The 13,735-nt window shown below is 42.7% G+C and overlaps 1 protein-coding gene across 1 annotated transcript in view; it reads left to right on the top strand.

Moving 5' to 3' along the window:
• The first annotated feature begins 5,936 nt into the window (after window positions 1-5,936).
• The window catches only part of lgr6 (leucine-rich repeat containing G protein-coupled receptor 6), a 50,097-nt gene continuing 42,298 nt past the window's right edge, over window positions 5,937-13,735 (top strand). Inside the window, exon 1 of the mRNA XM_078170008.1 lies at window positions 5,937-11,232. Within this exon, the coding sequence (XP_078026134.1) occupies window positions 11,012-11,232 (221 nt within the window). The 5' untranslated portion in view covers window positions 5,937-11,011. The remainder of the gene's footprint in view (window positions 11,233-13,735) is intronic.

Genomic DNA, 13,735 nt, shown 5'->3' with positions numbered 1-13,735 from the left:
CACTGTTAACATTCCACATCAGTCTCCCTCCACTCTGACAAGGCTGATACTATCAAGCAGAACTGGGTATGATGGCACAAACATTCATCACTCACACACATGCATGCACAAGTGCACACAGACACACACGCACACTGCTGCAGATGTGAACTTGCACACACACATAGAGAGACATGATTAATCTTTGCCCCAGTGATCACTACTTTTTTTTTATCTAGGTCAATCAACTTTTTATAGATAGTATTTACAAGTGTAACAGTCACGTAGACAAACACATGCACCCACAAACTCACTCAAAAGCACACACCCTCTGACTGCAGTGCCACTGGCGTTGCTCAGAATAGCATCAAACGGAGTGGAGCGTCTCTCTCTTTGGCAGCGTACAGGTGCAGACCTGTCTGCTTTAGTCAGCCTATTTCACCATATTAACCCTCGTATATCAGACTGTCACTGCAGAGAAAACAAGCAGAGTGGAGATCAAAACACAAGAAAGCTTTGTCTCATGGCAGAGACGTCTTAATATCAGGGAAAGTGTTTGTGTGTAGTGCTTTTGAAGTTATCTACCTCTCTTAAAGGGTAACTGCAGTATTTTCCTACCTGGACCCCATTTACACGTTTTTGTGTCGAAATGATTGATGGGGAACAACAAGTATTGGTACTGGTCCAGTATTGAGAGACACTGCTGCAACCGGCAGCATTAAAACAGGCTGTAATGTAAACACTTGGGGCAATTGAGCCTCGTCAGTTCATGTCCACTAAAACTGTTTTTGCCATTGACAGGCTCAGATTGTTATTTTGTGTTTGACAACATTGTGGAGAGGATCCCTACAGAGATAGAGTTTTTGTTAAAGCGTAAGATCCTTGTTGTTTAACGAGGAACAGACCTGACATCTCCATCACCAAACCCACCAGACTCAGCATGCATAGATCTTACATGTTTTCATATCTATCTGGGTGAATTAAAGGTTTATTTCAAACAAACCAGAGTTAGTGATTGTTGGAACAGTCGAAAGACAAACCAAAACGGTTTTTATAAGTTTATTTTGTTTCTATCGGCTTTAAACAAAGAGTTTTTTATGATGATAAAATCACTGTTTATTTAAATACTTATTTCTGTGCGTCAGTAAGTGATGCTACAACTGCCGCTACAATTTTACACTCCTATTACACTGATATAGTGTGCTATGCAAATATTTTATGCTATATACCAATGCAAATATATGTATATATCCGAATAAATATAATCTTTTAAGCTCTCAGATTTTTGATCATATTGAAACTTATGTATACAATTGTGTGAAAAGTCTCCTAAAAGCTTCGCAACTCTGTGACCACTGACAGTTTTTATTAGCCATGCTAGCAACCTGGCTCTAAGGATGGCAGTGTCTATCAATCAGTTGATCCAGACTGAAAGATTGCAACAACTATTTGATGAGCTGCCATGAAATTTTGTACAAACATTCATGGTCCCCAGAGGATACATCCTACTGACTTTGGTGATTGGCTTTTTCTCTCGCACCACCATGAGCTTCAAATGTATGTCTGCAACTGAAATATCTTGACAACTATTGTACGGATTGGCATGAAATCTGGTACACACTTTAATGCCCTCTAGCACCATCATCAGGAATTTTAATTTGTCCAACACTACATAGAGTGCTGCAGGAATTAGTCCTAAAATGCGAGATGGGTTTGCATTTCTGTGCTTCTGGTTCGTCTCAAGGTCAGAGAGTTTTTTTGAATGAGTTTCTAGTTAAATGCCTGACATAAGGTAAGTGGTTACCACAAGCTTAGGAGACTTTCATATTTTGTTCTACGACATCAAATACATAGTAATACCCTTAAATTTTAAAGCTTCTAGGTGTCTTAAAAAAGTTGGCTGCCAACAAGTGGCTAAATAAGACTACAGCATATCATTACACTGAACACAGTTTTTTAGCTTTGTTGTGGTGGCGACTCTGAAGTCATGCGACCATGGTGTAGTTTGTTAGCGTTTTATTTCTGCTTAAAAAATTATGAAAGCATCTTGCCTAACAAAACGTTAAGTAATATACATGTTTGTTTGCCTCAGAGCTTCTTTTCTGCAATAACTCAAAGTCAAATAGAAAAATCCTTGACAATGGAACCAGGGCAACTCTAACTTTCAGCTCAGCCTACAAAAAAAAAGGTCATACCTGCAAAACCATGCCTGTTAAAGTAATGACATTTCCATCAGCCATCATTTTAAATTTGTCCAACATAGACCTCTTGTTTGCATGGCGTATGTAATGTACTGCTTTTGATAATTTTGTATCATGTGCCCTGCCCTGTTTGTTAAGTGCTGCTGTAAAGCATCAAAAACAGACAGTAACCTCTGACCCTCCGGCTGAGGTGAAGACTTCTTACCAGCCTATGATGGATTGCTTTGCTGATCTCCGTGACCAACCAGGTCCCCAGGGCCAACTATTGACCCACGCAAACCACAAACACACAGGAAAATACCTCTACCTCCACCCCTGTTTTGCCCACTTGCGAGCGACCCCCTCCTCTCCACCCACCTGCCCCACCCTCGCATCCTCATCCCCCTTCCGCCGTTGCTCTTTCTTTCATTCATTCATTTCCTTTGTACTGTGAGATGCAGAGAGGAAGAGAGGGACGGGGGGAGGAGGGATTGAGAGGAGAGGGACCTTTTGTTGGCTTTCAGGTGGTTTCACATGAAAAGCCAGAGTACACACCTAGGTTGCCGCCACTGGCGACCCACGGCGTCTCACTTGCTTCCGCTGAGTATACCTGAGTTAGCCTTCAATTGGCTCTGCACAAATACAGACACAGGCACGTTTGCGATGCAGACATATGCATTTGAGTGTGCACAAATAGACACACACTTCTGATGACGTTTTATCTGTCTTATGGAGAGGCACTGGTAGGTGTTGGATGTGCAGAGGTAGGGTGGAGAAGCGTTTTATGGGGGGGGGGGGGGGGGGGGCAGGGGATGTGGGTGAGGAGGTGAGATGGAGTGTGTGTGTTGGGGGGGTTGATTGCACGGCTACTTTCTCTGTTCTCTCCCTGAATGGAGTCTTCTTGCTGCTAGGAGCTCAGGTAGCCTTGTGTGTGTATGTGTGTGTGTGTGTGTGTGTTTTATTCCCAGGTAGACCACGGTGAGTGCTCTCAAGTTAGTGTCAGGTGTCAGGTAGCTACTTGTCTTTGTGTCTTCAAGGCTGCCGTTGCTTGGATAGTGTTTACAGCCCAGAGAGGGAGAGAGGGAGTATGGGGGAGGAGAGAGGAGGGAGCTCTGGCTTTGATCTGATGCAGACTGTTTGATAGCGTGTGTGTGAGTGAGGGAGCGAGTGTGAGAAAGGAGAGAGAGAGGGGGAGAGGGAGAATACAAGTGCACTCATACTTTTTCAGTGGCATGTACAAATGTCTGCACACATGCTAACAACTGTGTGTGTGTGTGTGTGTGTGTGTGTGTTGGAGCCATTCATTCAATCCAGGGCCTGACCGTGTCTTTCTGGAGCCCTGAGAAGAATTTCATTTGACCCCCCTCCTAAAGAATGTGCGATTTAGGCCCGATCACACAGGATCTGTTTTAGCAGCTGGGGGCGGCTTTTTGTAATTGTTTTTAATGAGAATGAAGCTTTTTGCTCGCTGTTTTTGCGTTGCTGCATGCCTCATGCTTCTGTTCTCAAGACGCCCAGTGTTTTTGCTGCTTTCGCTTTGAACTCCTCGAGTTTAAAAAAAACCCTTCATCTCAGAGCGGAAAAGTGCCCCACGTTATCGCCGCTCTTTCTCCATTATCCAATTGGATGATTTGAGAGGCAGGCCTTCTGTGGTGGTTTACAGTTGGTAAACAATGGAGGAGAAATTGGTGGTAGTGGTTGCTGGATACCCAGAGCTACAGTATACAGCCCAACGATAGACAGCAGGTTGTCAAACTGCCCCCCAGTCACCCTAAATATGCCTGGAAATAGCCATCATCGAGGAGAAGCTCCTGGACCAACTGGTGGTACTCCCCCATGATCCACCCTCTTTTTCAGGGTCTCATGTACCCACAAAGATCTCCGTCTCCCTGTGCACAACAAACTATTTGCTGACAGCCTCTCACCCTCAACCAGAGCTACAACAAGTACCCTCTGCCTGTCCATTTTACTAACTAGATACTAATTACTGTGAAATAAGGCAACCCTGAGAAGAGGTGTGGTCTCAGGTTTCTATAACTTAATGTCTATAGATGCCCATAAAGCATATTTTTTCAATTCATTTACTTTATTAATCCCCCTGAGGGGAAATTCAATGTTTTCACTCTTGCTTGTCAATTACACACAGGTCCGAAAGACACACACATGCACAAACAGGACCTATACATGCACAAAGTGGAGAGATGTCAGAGTGAGGGGGCTGCCCTTTGGTCAGGCGCCCCGAGCCTGACCAAAGGGGGGGTTCGGTGCCTTGCTCAAGGGCACCTCAGCAGTGCCCAGGAGGTGAACTGGCACCTCTCCAGCCACCAGTCCACGCTCCATATTTTGGTCCGGACGGGGACTCGAACAGGCGACCCTCCGGTTCCCAACCCAAGTCCCTATGGACTGAGCTACTGCCGCCCCAATTTTTCAGTCCAGCTGTCTTGGTAGCATGACCTAAATACATCTCTGACTGCTTCCCAGTGGAACATAATTTGGAGGTCGGCTTTGAGATCTTCTAAATGTGTGAGATTTAGGCTTATACAATATAAGATTCTGTGCAGAGCATATATTACTTTTGTTAGATTATCCAAGATGGATGACATGCATCAAGATTTATGCTGGTGTAACTGTGGCAACCAAGGTTCTTTATTCCACCTGCTCTTGGATTGTCCAGCTGTTAAAACACTCTGGTCAGAAGTGATATGTCTTATGTCAGAGTTTTTCATTGTGAATTTCCCAGTGTGCCCCAAAGTATGCTTGCTAGGCCTAAAGTTGGACAATAATAACTATGGAGCACCTATGGACACTGGGTTGCTTATCTACTAAGAGACTAATCCTGGAACTGGAAGGAGCGTTAAACAGCCTGCTTCATAAGGGACTCTTGGCTGAAGGAATACCTGGACTTAACTAAACATGGAACAGGCAGCCTGCCTGTTAGAAGATTTCGATAAGGGGCTGGAAGACCAACATGACACTGTTTGTACACTTTTAAAACAGTAGCCCCCAGTTTAACAGGCTTGTACACAATGGAGGTCTGAGATCCAATGCATGTTATATGAATGTCACCCTTGCATCTTTTCCCTATACCCCTTTTTTTAATTACTGTTTGATTTATACTGTTTTGTTTCTGTCTTGTTTATTTTCTATTCTTGTGCCTTTCCTATTTGATTTTCCCTTGTTGAATGTGTGCTAAATCTTAAAGAAAGAAAAACAATAAAACTGTTAACAACAAAAGGATACTGTGAAATAAATTAAATCAATCAAAATAAAGAAATGGTACATTGATTATATGATTCATTTCTTCAACTAAGAAGAAAAAAAGGCAGTGTGGCGTGCCTTGCGTTTTGGAACCTGCGAAACGCTTTCTGTGTGATCAGGGCTTTCAACATGATTGACACATAAGGCCCATTAATCTAAGTGATACGGAAATAAACTGTAACATTAAAGAGCAACACATTTAACACGTGTTAATTGACAGATTTAACCCGAAGCAAATGCGTCATACAGACAGATGTAGGTGTCAACTAACTGAGATGTGCCCATAAGGGAGCTTTTTTTTTTGTCCGGTGTATTGGGAGCTTATGTAAAGTTATAGCTAGTGGGAACTTTTTCATCTTGAACAGTATCAGGCAGACTTGTGGATGCCATTTTCTGTCTCTGTGTGAAGTAAGAGGGCATGCTGAATGTGAGATTAGCCCAGCCTAGTTAAATCACTGATAGTAAAAGATCAGTAGCAGCTCTGCTAAAAAATACGCCGCCACTGCTGAGGGTTTAATGCTTTAGTACTCAATCGTTTTCACAAGTATTTAGAAATGTATGTATTAGCCCTGTGCCTTGCATGTCATATTTTCCCAAAAACTACTTTATGAACTACTTTTAGAATTGCCTTTTAGTGAAAATGAAGTGAAACCAGGTGCTGCAGTGGAATTCACCCATAGGAGAAAACTGGATTAAAGGGATCGATCATGCAATCTGATTAGTCAAGTAGACATTTAGAACGTGATCAGGTCAGCACACCGTCCTCATCACTAAAAATATAACTCTACAGTGTAACCTCCAGAAGTGAATCAAAAACCAGTAGGCCACAGTACTGATACAAATGGATTGTTTTGTTATTTTGACTTATATGGTGGACTCAGTTTTGATACATGGTTGGAAGAGGATGAGAAGAACTGAAAACCAACTAGAAAACTGTTCCAGTAAAGAGCAGATCCGCCAGGCGGCCGCATTCCAGCTGCCCGCTTTGATCGTGGCCACTCTAGACAATTTTTGTAATTCCAGCAGACGCGCCGCAGCACATTTCAGAAGACAATGTAATTATGATGATGAATGTATTTTTAATAAGTAACACAGCTACAAATCTTTGATCCATGTCATTCATGACTGGACTTTTAACAGTATTAACTTTGTCTGTAGGCTATAGTGCAACAACGTAGAGAGTAACAACAATACACACAAAAAGAACAGACAGAAACAAACACTTCGACAACATAACGTTCTAACTTACTCATGGCAGAAGCACAATTATCAAGGAAAAATTACCAGTCTTCAAAATCTGACTGGCAAAATGTTCCCGTTTGACATAACAATGTGTAGCGGATAAAACAAAACCAGGTTGCAGCAATGGCAGCCGATAGATAGATACATAGATAGCCGACAGTCAAGATGGCGGCAAGATAATGAAATTGATGATTTATTCACCTTGTATTGTGTCCAACTTTAGTGGATCATAACATATTGGGTATGGAATTTGTCTGCAGATTCTCTGATTCAAGATAAGACCAAACTTTTCTATGGATGTCACATTTTGAACCACAACAAAGCCCAAAATGTGGCCTGCAGCAGACGGTAAGGCTTGTTGTTTTTAGCCGAACTGATTTCTAGAAAACTTGTGGCCCCTACCGGCTGGTTAAGAGGAGCGATGAGTCAGTAGATAATGACAGTATAAATCAGTCAATAAAACAGGTTTTTCAACAATTATGAATCACCACAGTCATGAGAGATACTTGAGCATAAAGTAAATAATGTGCACACAAAATAATAGACTGATTGGTCCAGTAGTTTGTGAGATTACGACAGACAGATACACACACTCAGTCTCTCACGTACAAACATGACCAAAGGCATGATCCCCTTCAACTTAAGTTAACTGTTATTGGCAATGCTTAGATCACATCAGCTGTGCCAGTGAGTGACTAACACGGCGCTATCTTAAATTTAGACTAAATGTGAAGTTTGTGGACGTAGCAGCTAAATCTGGTCATGGAAAAATAATTTTTTCAGTTTTGTGTTAATATGTGTGTGGTATTTATTCAGTTTGGGAATCCCACCATCTCTACAAAGCATTAACGTTAGCTTAAGTGGGCTGGTTGACTCATCAAGAACTAGAAATCGTCTCTGTTGCTAGATCGTTAGGGTCGGCCTACTTGCTGGAGTAGTACACTAGGTTTCATACATAGGAGTCTACTGAAGTGCTAGCATTTTTTTTTAAATTTTCAGAGCAAATGGCCGCAAAACATGAAAACTTTGATTATATTGTTTTTTTTTTTGCCGGTTATCATCGTAAATTGCGATATTAAACTTGAGGTTGAGCTTTACTATTAGAGACGTACCGATACCACTTTTTCCTTCCCGATTCCGATCCCTGAACCTTAGGTATCTGCCGATACCAGCGTGTAAAATAAAAATGGATGGGATATGAATTGTTGTATGTCTCAACTCCTAAAACTCTATGTAAAATATTAAGAAATAAATACATAATAGTAGAATGAATGCCATAAAACTTTTTTTTATTATTATTATCCAGTGTTGACACAGATCAAGACACAGGTTAAAGTGCAGCCACACAATTTGGTAAAAAAGACATTTTAAAGGCTACAATAGAATGCTTTTTAAACTCTGCTCTGTTTTCGTTTCGTTTGCCTGTAGTGTGTGTATGCGTAATGACGTGAGGCATTTCGTGGTATCGGATTGGTCATAGGCTGTACTCGCTGATACCCGATACCGCATTTTAGGCAGTATCGGAGGCATTTCCGATACTGGTATTGGTATTGGTACAACTCTATTTACTATCATTATTGGCATGACAGTTACACAGCCAGTGTAGTGGATAGTGTGTTTTGATAGTAAAGCACACCCTCGCGTGTAACATTGCTTAACTACACTGACTCACATTTAACCTTTCACACGTCCGTCAGAACTGTCGGAGCAGGTGCAATTTAAACAAATACGTAGCTGACTTTTCCAACAGTAAGGAGCAATATGCCTGTATGTCTGCGTATTTGTGACTGAAGGGAGCGTAACATATGAGAAGACGATAGAGAGGTTAGTAAGAGAGAGAAAAACAGACAGGAGACCAGACATGCAGGTTTTTACAGTATGTGTGTTTTAGGGCTCACCCGGGGCCAGACAATTAAATAGCATTTAAAAAGATGACAGAGCTCTGAGCACATAGGGGAGAGGTGGAGAGCCCAGGGAGTGGAGGAGTTTGCAGGTGTATCAAGAGCATATGCATGCTTTTCGTATGTGTGTGCCCGTGGGAATGTGCGTTTGTGTTGTCCGTGGGTGTACTGTAAGATCACGCAAGGTGTTCCTCTATGAATCGGAGGCAGTAAAAGAAAGAAAAAAAAATACCGTCAAACATCACTTGAAAACAATTCACGCAACATTTCTGAACCGTCAACAGACAGAGAGGGCAACAACGCACATTCCACTACAAAGAGGGAGAAAAGAGAGAGCAGAGAGAGGGAGCGACTATGTGAAGAACAGCTCTGAAAGACTTTTTGTGGGGACATAACAAAGGTCCCTCAGAAAACACAGTGGCATAGGAATGTTAATTAATTAATGAGAAACTATTCAGCCTACAGAGAATGGTGGAGGGAGAAAGACAGACGAGAGAGACAGAGAGACGGAGAGACCGGCTGGAGGGGTAGACAAACTCAAAGTGGGTGCATTTATAACTGTATCATTTTCAAATAGCATGCTCTGTACTTCTCCAGGCCCAGTTTCAATGCAACCTTCAAGACCTGCTCAGGGAATCATGTCATGAACTGACATGTTGCATCTCTGCTCTTGGCTTTGCATGTGTGTGATTGCGTGCATGTAACATATTGCTGCTGGCAATTGAAAGAGCCTCAGTTCCTCAAGCCTCAGCTTTCCAGGAACAACCTCAGCTATGTGGTGTGCTTTAATGTCTACCCCTGTGAGGATTTCTGCGAAATTTCTCAAGTGTATCGGAATCATCAATCGGTGCGGCGTTTTCTTGTAGTATTCTCTTCTATTGGAAAAATTAATTATCTCCCCTCCTTACTGCAGCTTTATACTGCTTACCGCTCGCAGAATAGAGGCGGCTCTGCTTTGAAAGGCAGGCCAGTTTTTCTTTCTTTGATTTGTTATAATTATAGAATGCATCATTAGGCGGTTATGCAACATCCTGTGCTTACAGGTGCACAGCATGTTAAGCTTAGTTGTGTAACATATGAAGCAGATTAATTTTATAGCATTCTTGTCCGGCAGTATACGGCCCTCGTTTGCCCTCAGTGCATCAGGAAAAGCACAGATTTCACTTTAAAATAAAACCCACACGCTCAAGAATGTGTTATGTATTGTAATAAAAGAAAGGGGAGGTCGGATGAGATTATTTTCAAGATTCTGTGGAAAAAACTGCAAGTGAGCACACACAGACAGACTGTGAAATACAGATAGGCTTTAGCCCGAGGCAGCTGACACTTCTTCACAAATCCACACTCTTCTCTCTATAGACCGGAGTGTGTGCATGTGAAATGGATACGTGAGCTCCTTTGCGCCGGTCACTCATAATCTGTTATTTTCTATGGGTGTCCCGTGTGCGTGTGTGCATGCAAGCGCGTGTGTGTGTGTGTGTTTGTGCAACGCGACATTCCAGCAGCAGAAACCTGAGAAGGTGCGACTTACGAGACACTGGATTCGCCTCCTTCTGGGGACTGAGGGGTGCTGAAGTGTCAGAATTCCAATTTCCTCCAAACAGTCACTCCCAGTCACATACTCTGACCCTCTGCATCTCTCTCACACGGCCAGACACACTCATTCTTATCCCCCCCCAGAGCTTGCTTTTTCCTCCTCTGTCTTTCAGCAATAAACACTGTCTCTCATTTTCTCCCAGTTCCATTCAGAAGGTCCTACAAGGAGGAATCTTGTCTCACACCACTTGTACTGCATTGCCACCCCCTTCCTTCCTCAAACTAAACACTCACTCTTTCTCTTCACATTGAGCCTCTAGGAAAAGTAAATCAGGAGGAAAGGAAGAGAGGGAGAAAGAGAGGGAAGAGTTTGAGAATCGCGGGCCCCTCCTACTTTCCGGAGATGCTCCAGCCCATCCCTAAATTGTGGGCCAATGAGGGTGGCTCATTCACAACTCATGCGCTCCTTCTACAATAGGTAAGGAGAGAGAGACAGAGAGAGCAAGAGATATATACAAGGAGTGAGGGAGTGAGAGGGAGAGAGGGAGAAAGAGAGACTGTTTGGGGAGAAAGACAGTGAGAAAGGAGAGGGCAGAGTGAGAGGGAAGAGGGGAGAGAAGTTACAACAAAGTTAACCCCTGGGATGAAGTGGTGACTGAGAGATATAGAGAGGAGAGATGAGGACATAGAGATTGTGACAGGGACAGACTCACAGTGTGGACAACCTGCACACGACAGAAAGGCAGTGAGGGGCTTTTGAACAGAGCCAGGATTATTTGAAGAAGCAAAGACAGAATCACTGGAGTCTCCTCACTTGATTAAAGCTGCCTCTTCAATCATCAGAGAGGACTTAAAGAGAGTGTGAGCAGACAGAAAGCTCTACAGGTGTAGCTGCAGACAGGTGGACACTCAGACATGCTGCCTGTGCTTCTGCTTCTCTGCGTGGCTGGAGGAGTTTGGGGGTCCGCCCCCGGAGTGTGGGGGTACGGACGGATCCAGGAGAGACAGGGGCCGGCGGCACCGCTGTGCCCGTCTCCTTGCCAGTGTGAAGAAGATGGGATCTTCGTCATGGTGGACTGCTCGGAGTTGGGACTATCGTCTGTGCCAAACAACCTCAGCCCTCTCACAACTTACCTGTGAGTACTACACCGTTACTGTTACAACAGCTGGGGACTTCCTTGGTGTGTTACCTCGTCACATTTCACTTGAACCTTTCCACCTTCAGGCCTCTACCTTTGTCACGACTGTGTCCTTGACCTCCATCATCCTTTTCTCGTTTTTCCACTTTGTATATCATCCCTGTGTCATTCTCCTTGATCCTGAACCTTCCTCTCATTCATCATGATTTAAAGCCAGTTTGTTTTATATGAGAAGTAAAAATGATGAGTCCAAACTATTCTCTTGATCATTCCTTTACAACTAACAAAGCTAGTGAAGCTGGGATTCCTCTTTTAAAAATAGAGCAGAACAGTCGCTTGAATGTGTGACCAGAAAACAGCAGCAGAACCCACAGTGTACATAAAAACGGACAGGGCCAAGAGGGAGCATGTGTGTGTCTTAGAGAGAGTGTGTGTTTTGACCACTATGGCAAAATTACTGGACCACTTCTTTCAGTATCAGGTTTCTGAGCGCCAACTGGAGACCCAGCGTGAAAGTGTGTGTGTGTGTGTGTGCCTTTGTGTATACAAGTGTATTTGTGTGTGTGCAAGCTGCGAGCACATGACACAAGCATGTGTTTGTGTGTGAAAGAGGAAGTGTTTGAATGCAAATATCTAAATGTGTGTGAGGTTTAATGACCAGTTTTATATCACTAATCTCTATCTCACTGTTTGATACCCAAACCAGACATTTAAACAGATAGAAACTGTCGGCATGTGGCAAACTGCTCTATTTTCTTTTGCTTGATAACTCGACTAAATTGCCTCTTTGCAGGACTGAACATTCTCTCAGTCCTTTCACTGAATTTCTAAATATGATTTGTGAGCCTGTGTTTGAAAGGTTGGCTCAAGAAGTGGCACGTACTGTAAATACAATTAGGAACATGATCATTAACGTTACTCATCAGCAGTTTTCACCACAATGAGTTGCAGGATTTGAGCCATAGAAACTGGATGAGAGTAGAACTGACATTCACATTCAAATCAGTGTATCAGGAAGGGCAGAGCGGCGGCCATTTTTATGTGTACCTTTGCCACTGCAACCTTTGAAGCAGCCTTCCATATGAACTTCCGTATATTCTCACTGAGGTGAGGTTGTGCTGTAACAACCAAATGGGCAGTGAAATAGTACGTTTTCAAGTCTGATCCATTACTTTTAAAATATTACTGTAACTGTTTTTTCCCTGTTATGTTTCTGTTGCCATTAATTGCATGTTTGTTGAAACATGTAAACTGAAACTTAAGGTGTCTCAGAAGAACAAGTGAGAGCTGCTGCTCAGCGGACAGCTGAGAGGCAGGGTTTATTTTGACCAAACCAGAGTTGGTGATCGTTGGAAAAGTGGACTATCTAACTAACTAGATGACTAACTGAGATGGTTTTGATGAGTTTTATCTTGTTTTTGTTGAGTTTGAACTCAGTGTTTTTAGTTAACATGGCAATTAAGCTGACATTAGTCTTAGGTGAAAGAGTGAAACATGGATTGGTGTATGGTTGTATTTTTCTGTTTGATAAGGGAAATAGGTGTAAAAATAGGCCAGTTCTCAAATGAGTGAGTGTGACACATTTTACACCCCCAATGATGTCTGTTGTCATACAACTAAGAGAGGTCGCCATTTCCTCTTGCACTAGTCAAAAAACTATGGCTGCCCCCTGAAAATCGGAGGTTTGAATCATCAGTCAGAGACCCTGCAGTCAACTGAGATTTCTTCAAGTCGAACAGTCAGGATTTTTTGCTTGTTTTATTTTGTTTTGTTTTGTCAGTCTGTTTGCAGTTGACTTCGGGGATGTCTTGGTCCAAAGATTTAGCTGCTTAGAGAGCGCTCCTCACGTTCATGCTGCTATGTGATACAGGCAGCTGCAGACCCAGACCCAGGGTGAGTCTGAGTGAGACGGAGGCAGCTGCCTGAGGGAAGAGAGGCTTTGCCTTGTAAGGCTCCGTGATAATGTTATCTTGTGCCTTCTCTGTAGAGGTGTTGAATTTACAGCTCACAGCAACCTAATATGATACAGTCTGATATCTGGTGTTTGCAAAAGCTGTTGTTGCACGTTTTTGATTCATTGTTAGCATAGTTAGCTTGGCTACTACATTATGTAAATGTCACTTGCACATTGAACGTCCTGCTGAACCCTGTTCAAACTATGGAAAAAAGGAACAAATTGTAAAATATTCAAATTGAACAGCTGAATCTGATTTGACTAATGTAATTCAGAGTCAGATAAAGCCCTACAAATAACCACAACAAACACTTCAGTGTCCGTTCTACTCTTATTCTATTTCTATGATTCAAGCTCACATCATCACCAGAAATTTTACTTATATTATGTAAGGACAGTAGATCAGAGCAGTCTCTTACACCACTCTGCTGTGGCTTAAAGCCAGATCTTTTCAGATTGCTTCACTGCGCAAGCCTCTAGAGACAGATTAAAGACACTTTGTGATAACTGATATTGAACTGATACAAGTCAAATCCAGGAAACAGG

Source organism: Epinephelus lanceolatus, chromosome 8, assembly GCF_041903045.1.
Source record: "Epinephelus lanceolatus isolate andai-2023 chromosome 8, ASM4190304v1, whole genome shotgun sequence".
In the NCBI taxonomy this organism is placed as follows: Eukaryota; Metazoa; Chordata; class Actinopteri; order Perciformes; family Serranidae; genus Epinephelus; species Epinephelus lanceolatus.
This window is presented reverse-complemented; position numbering and strand designations above follow the sequence as displayed.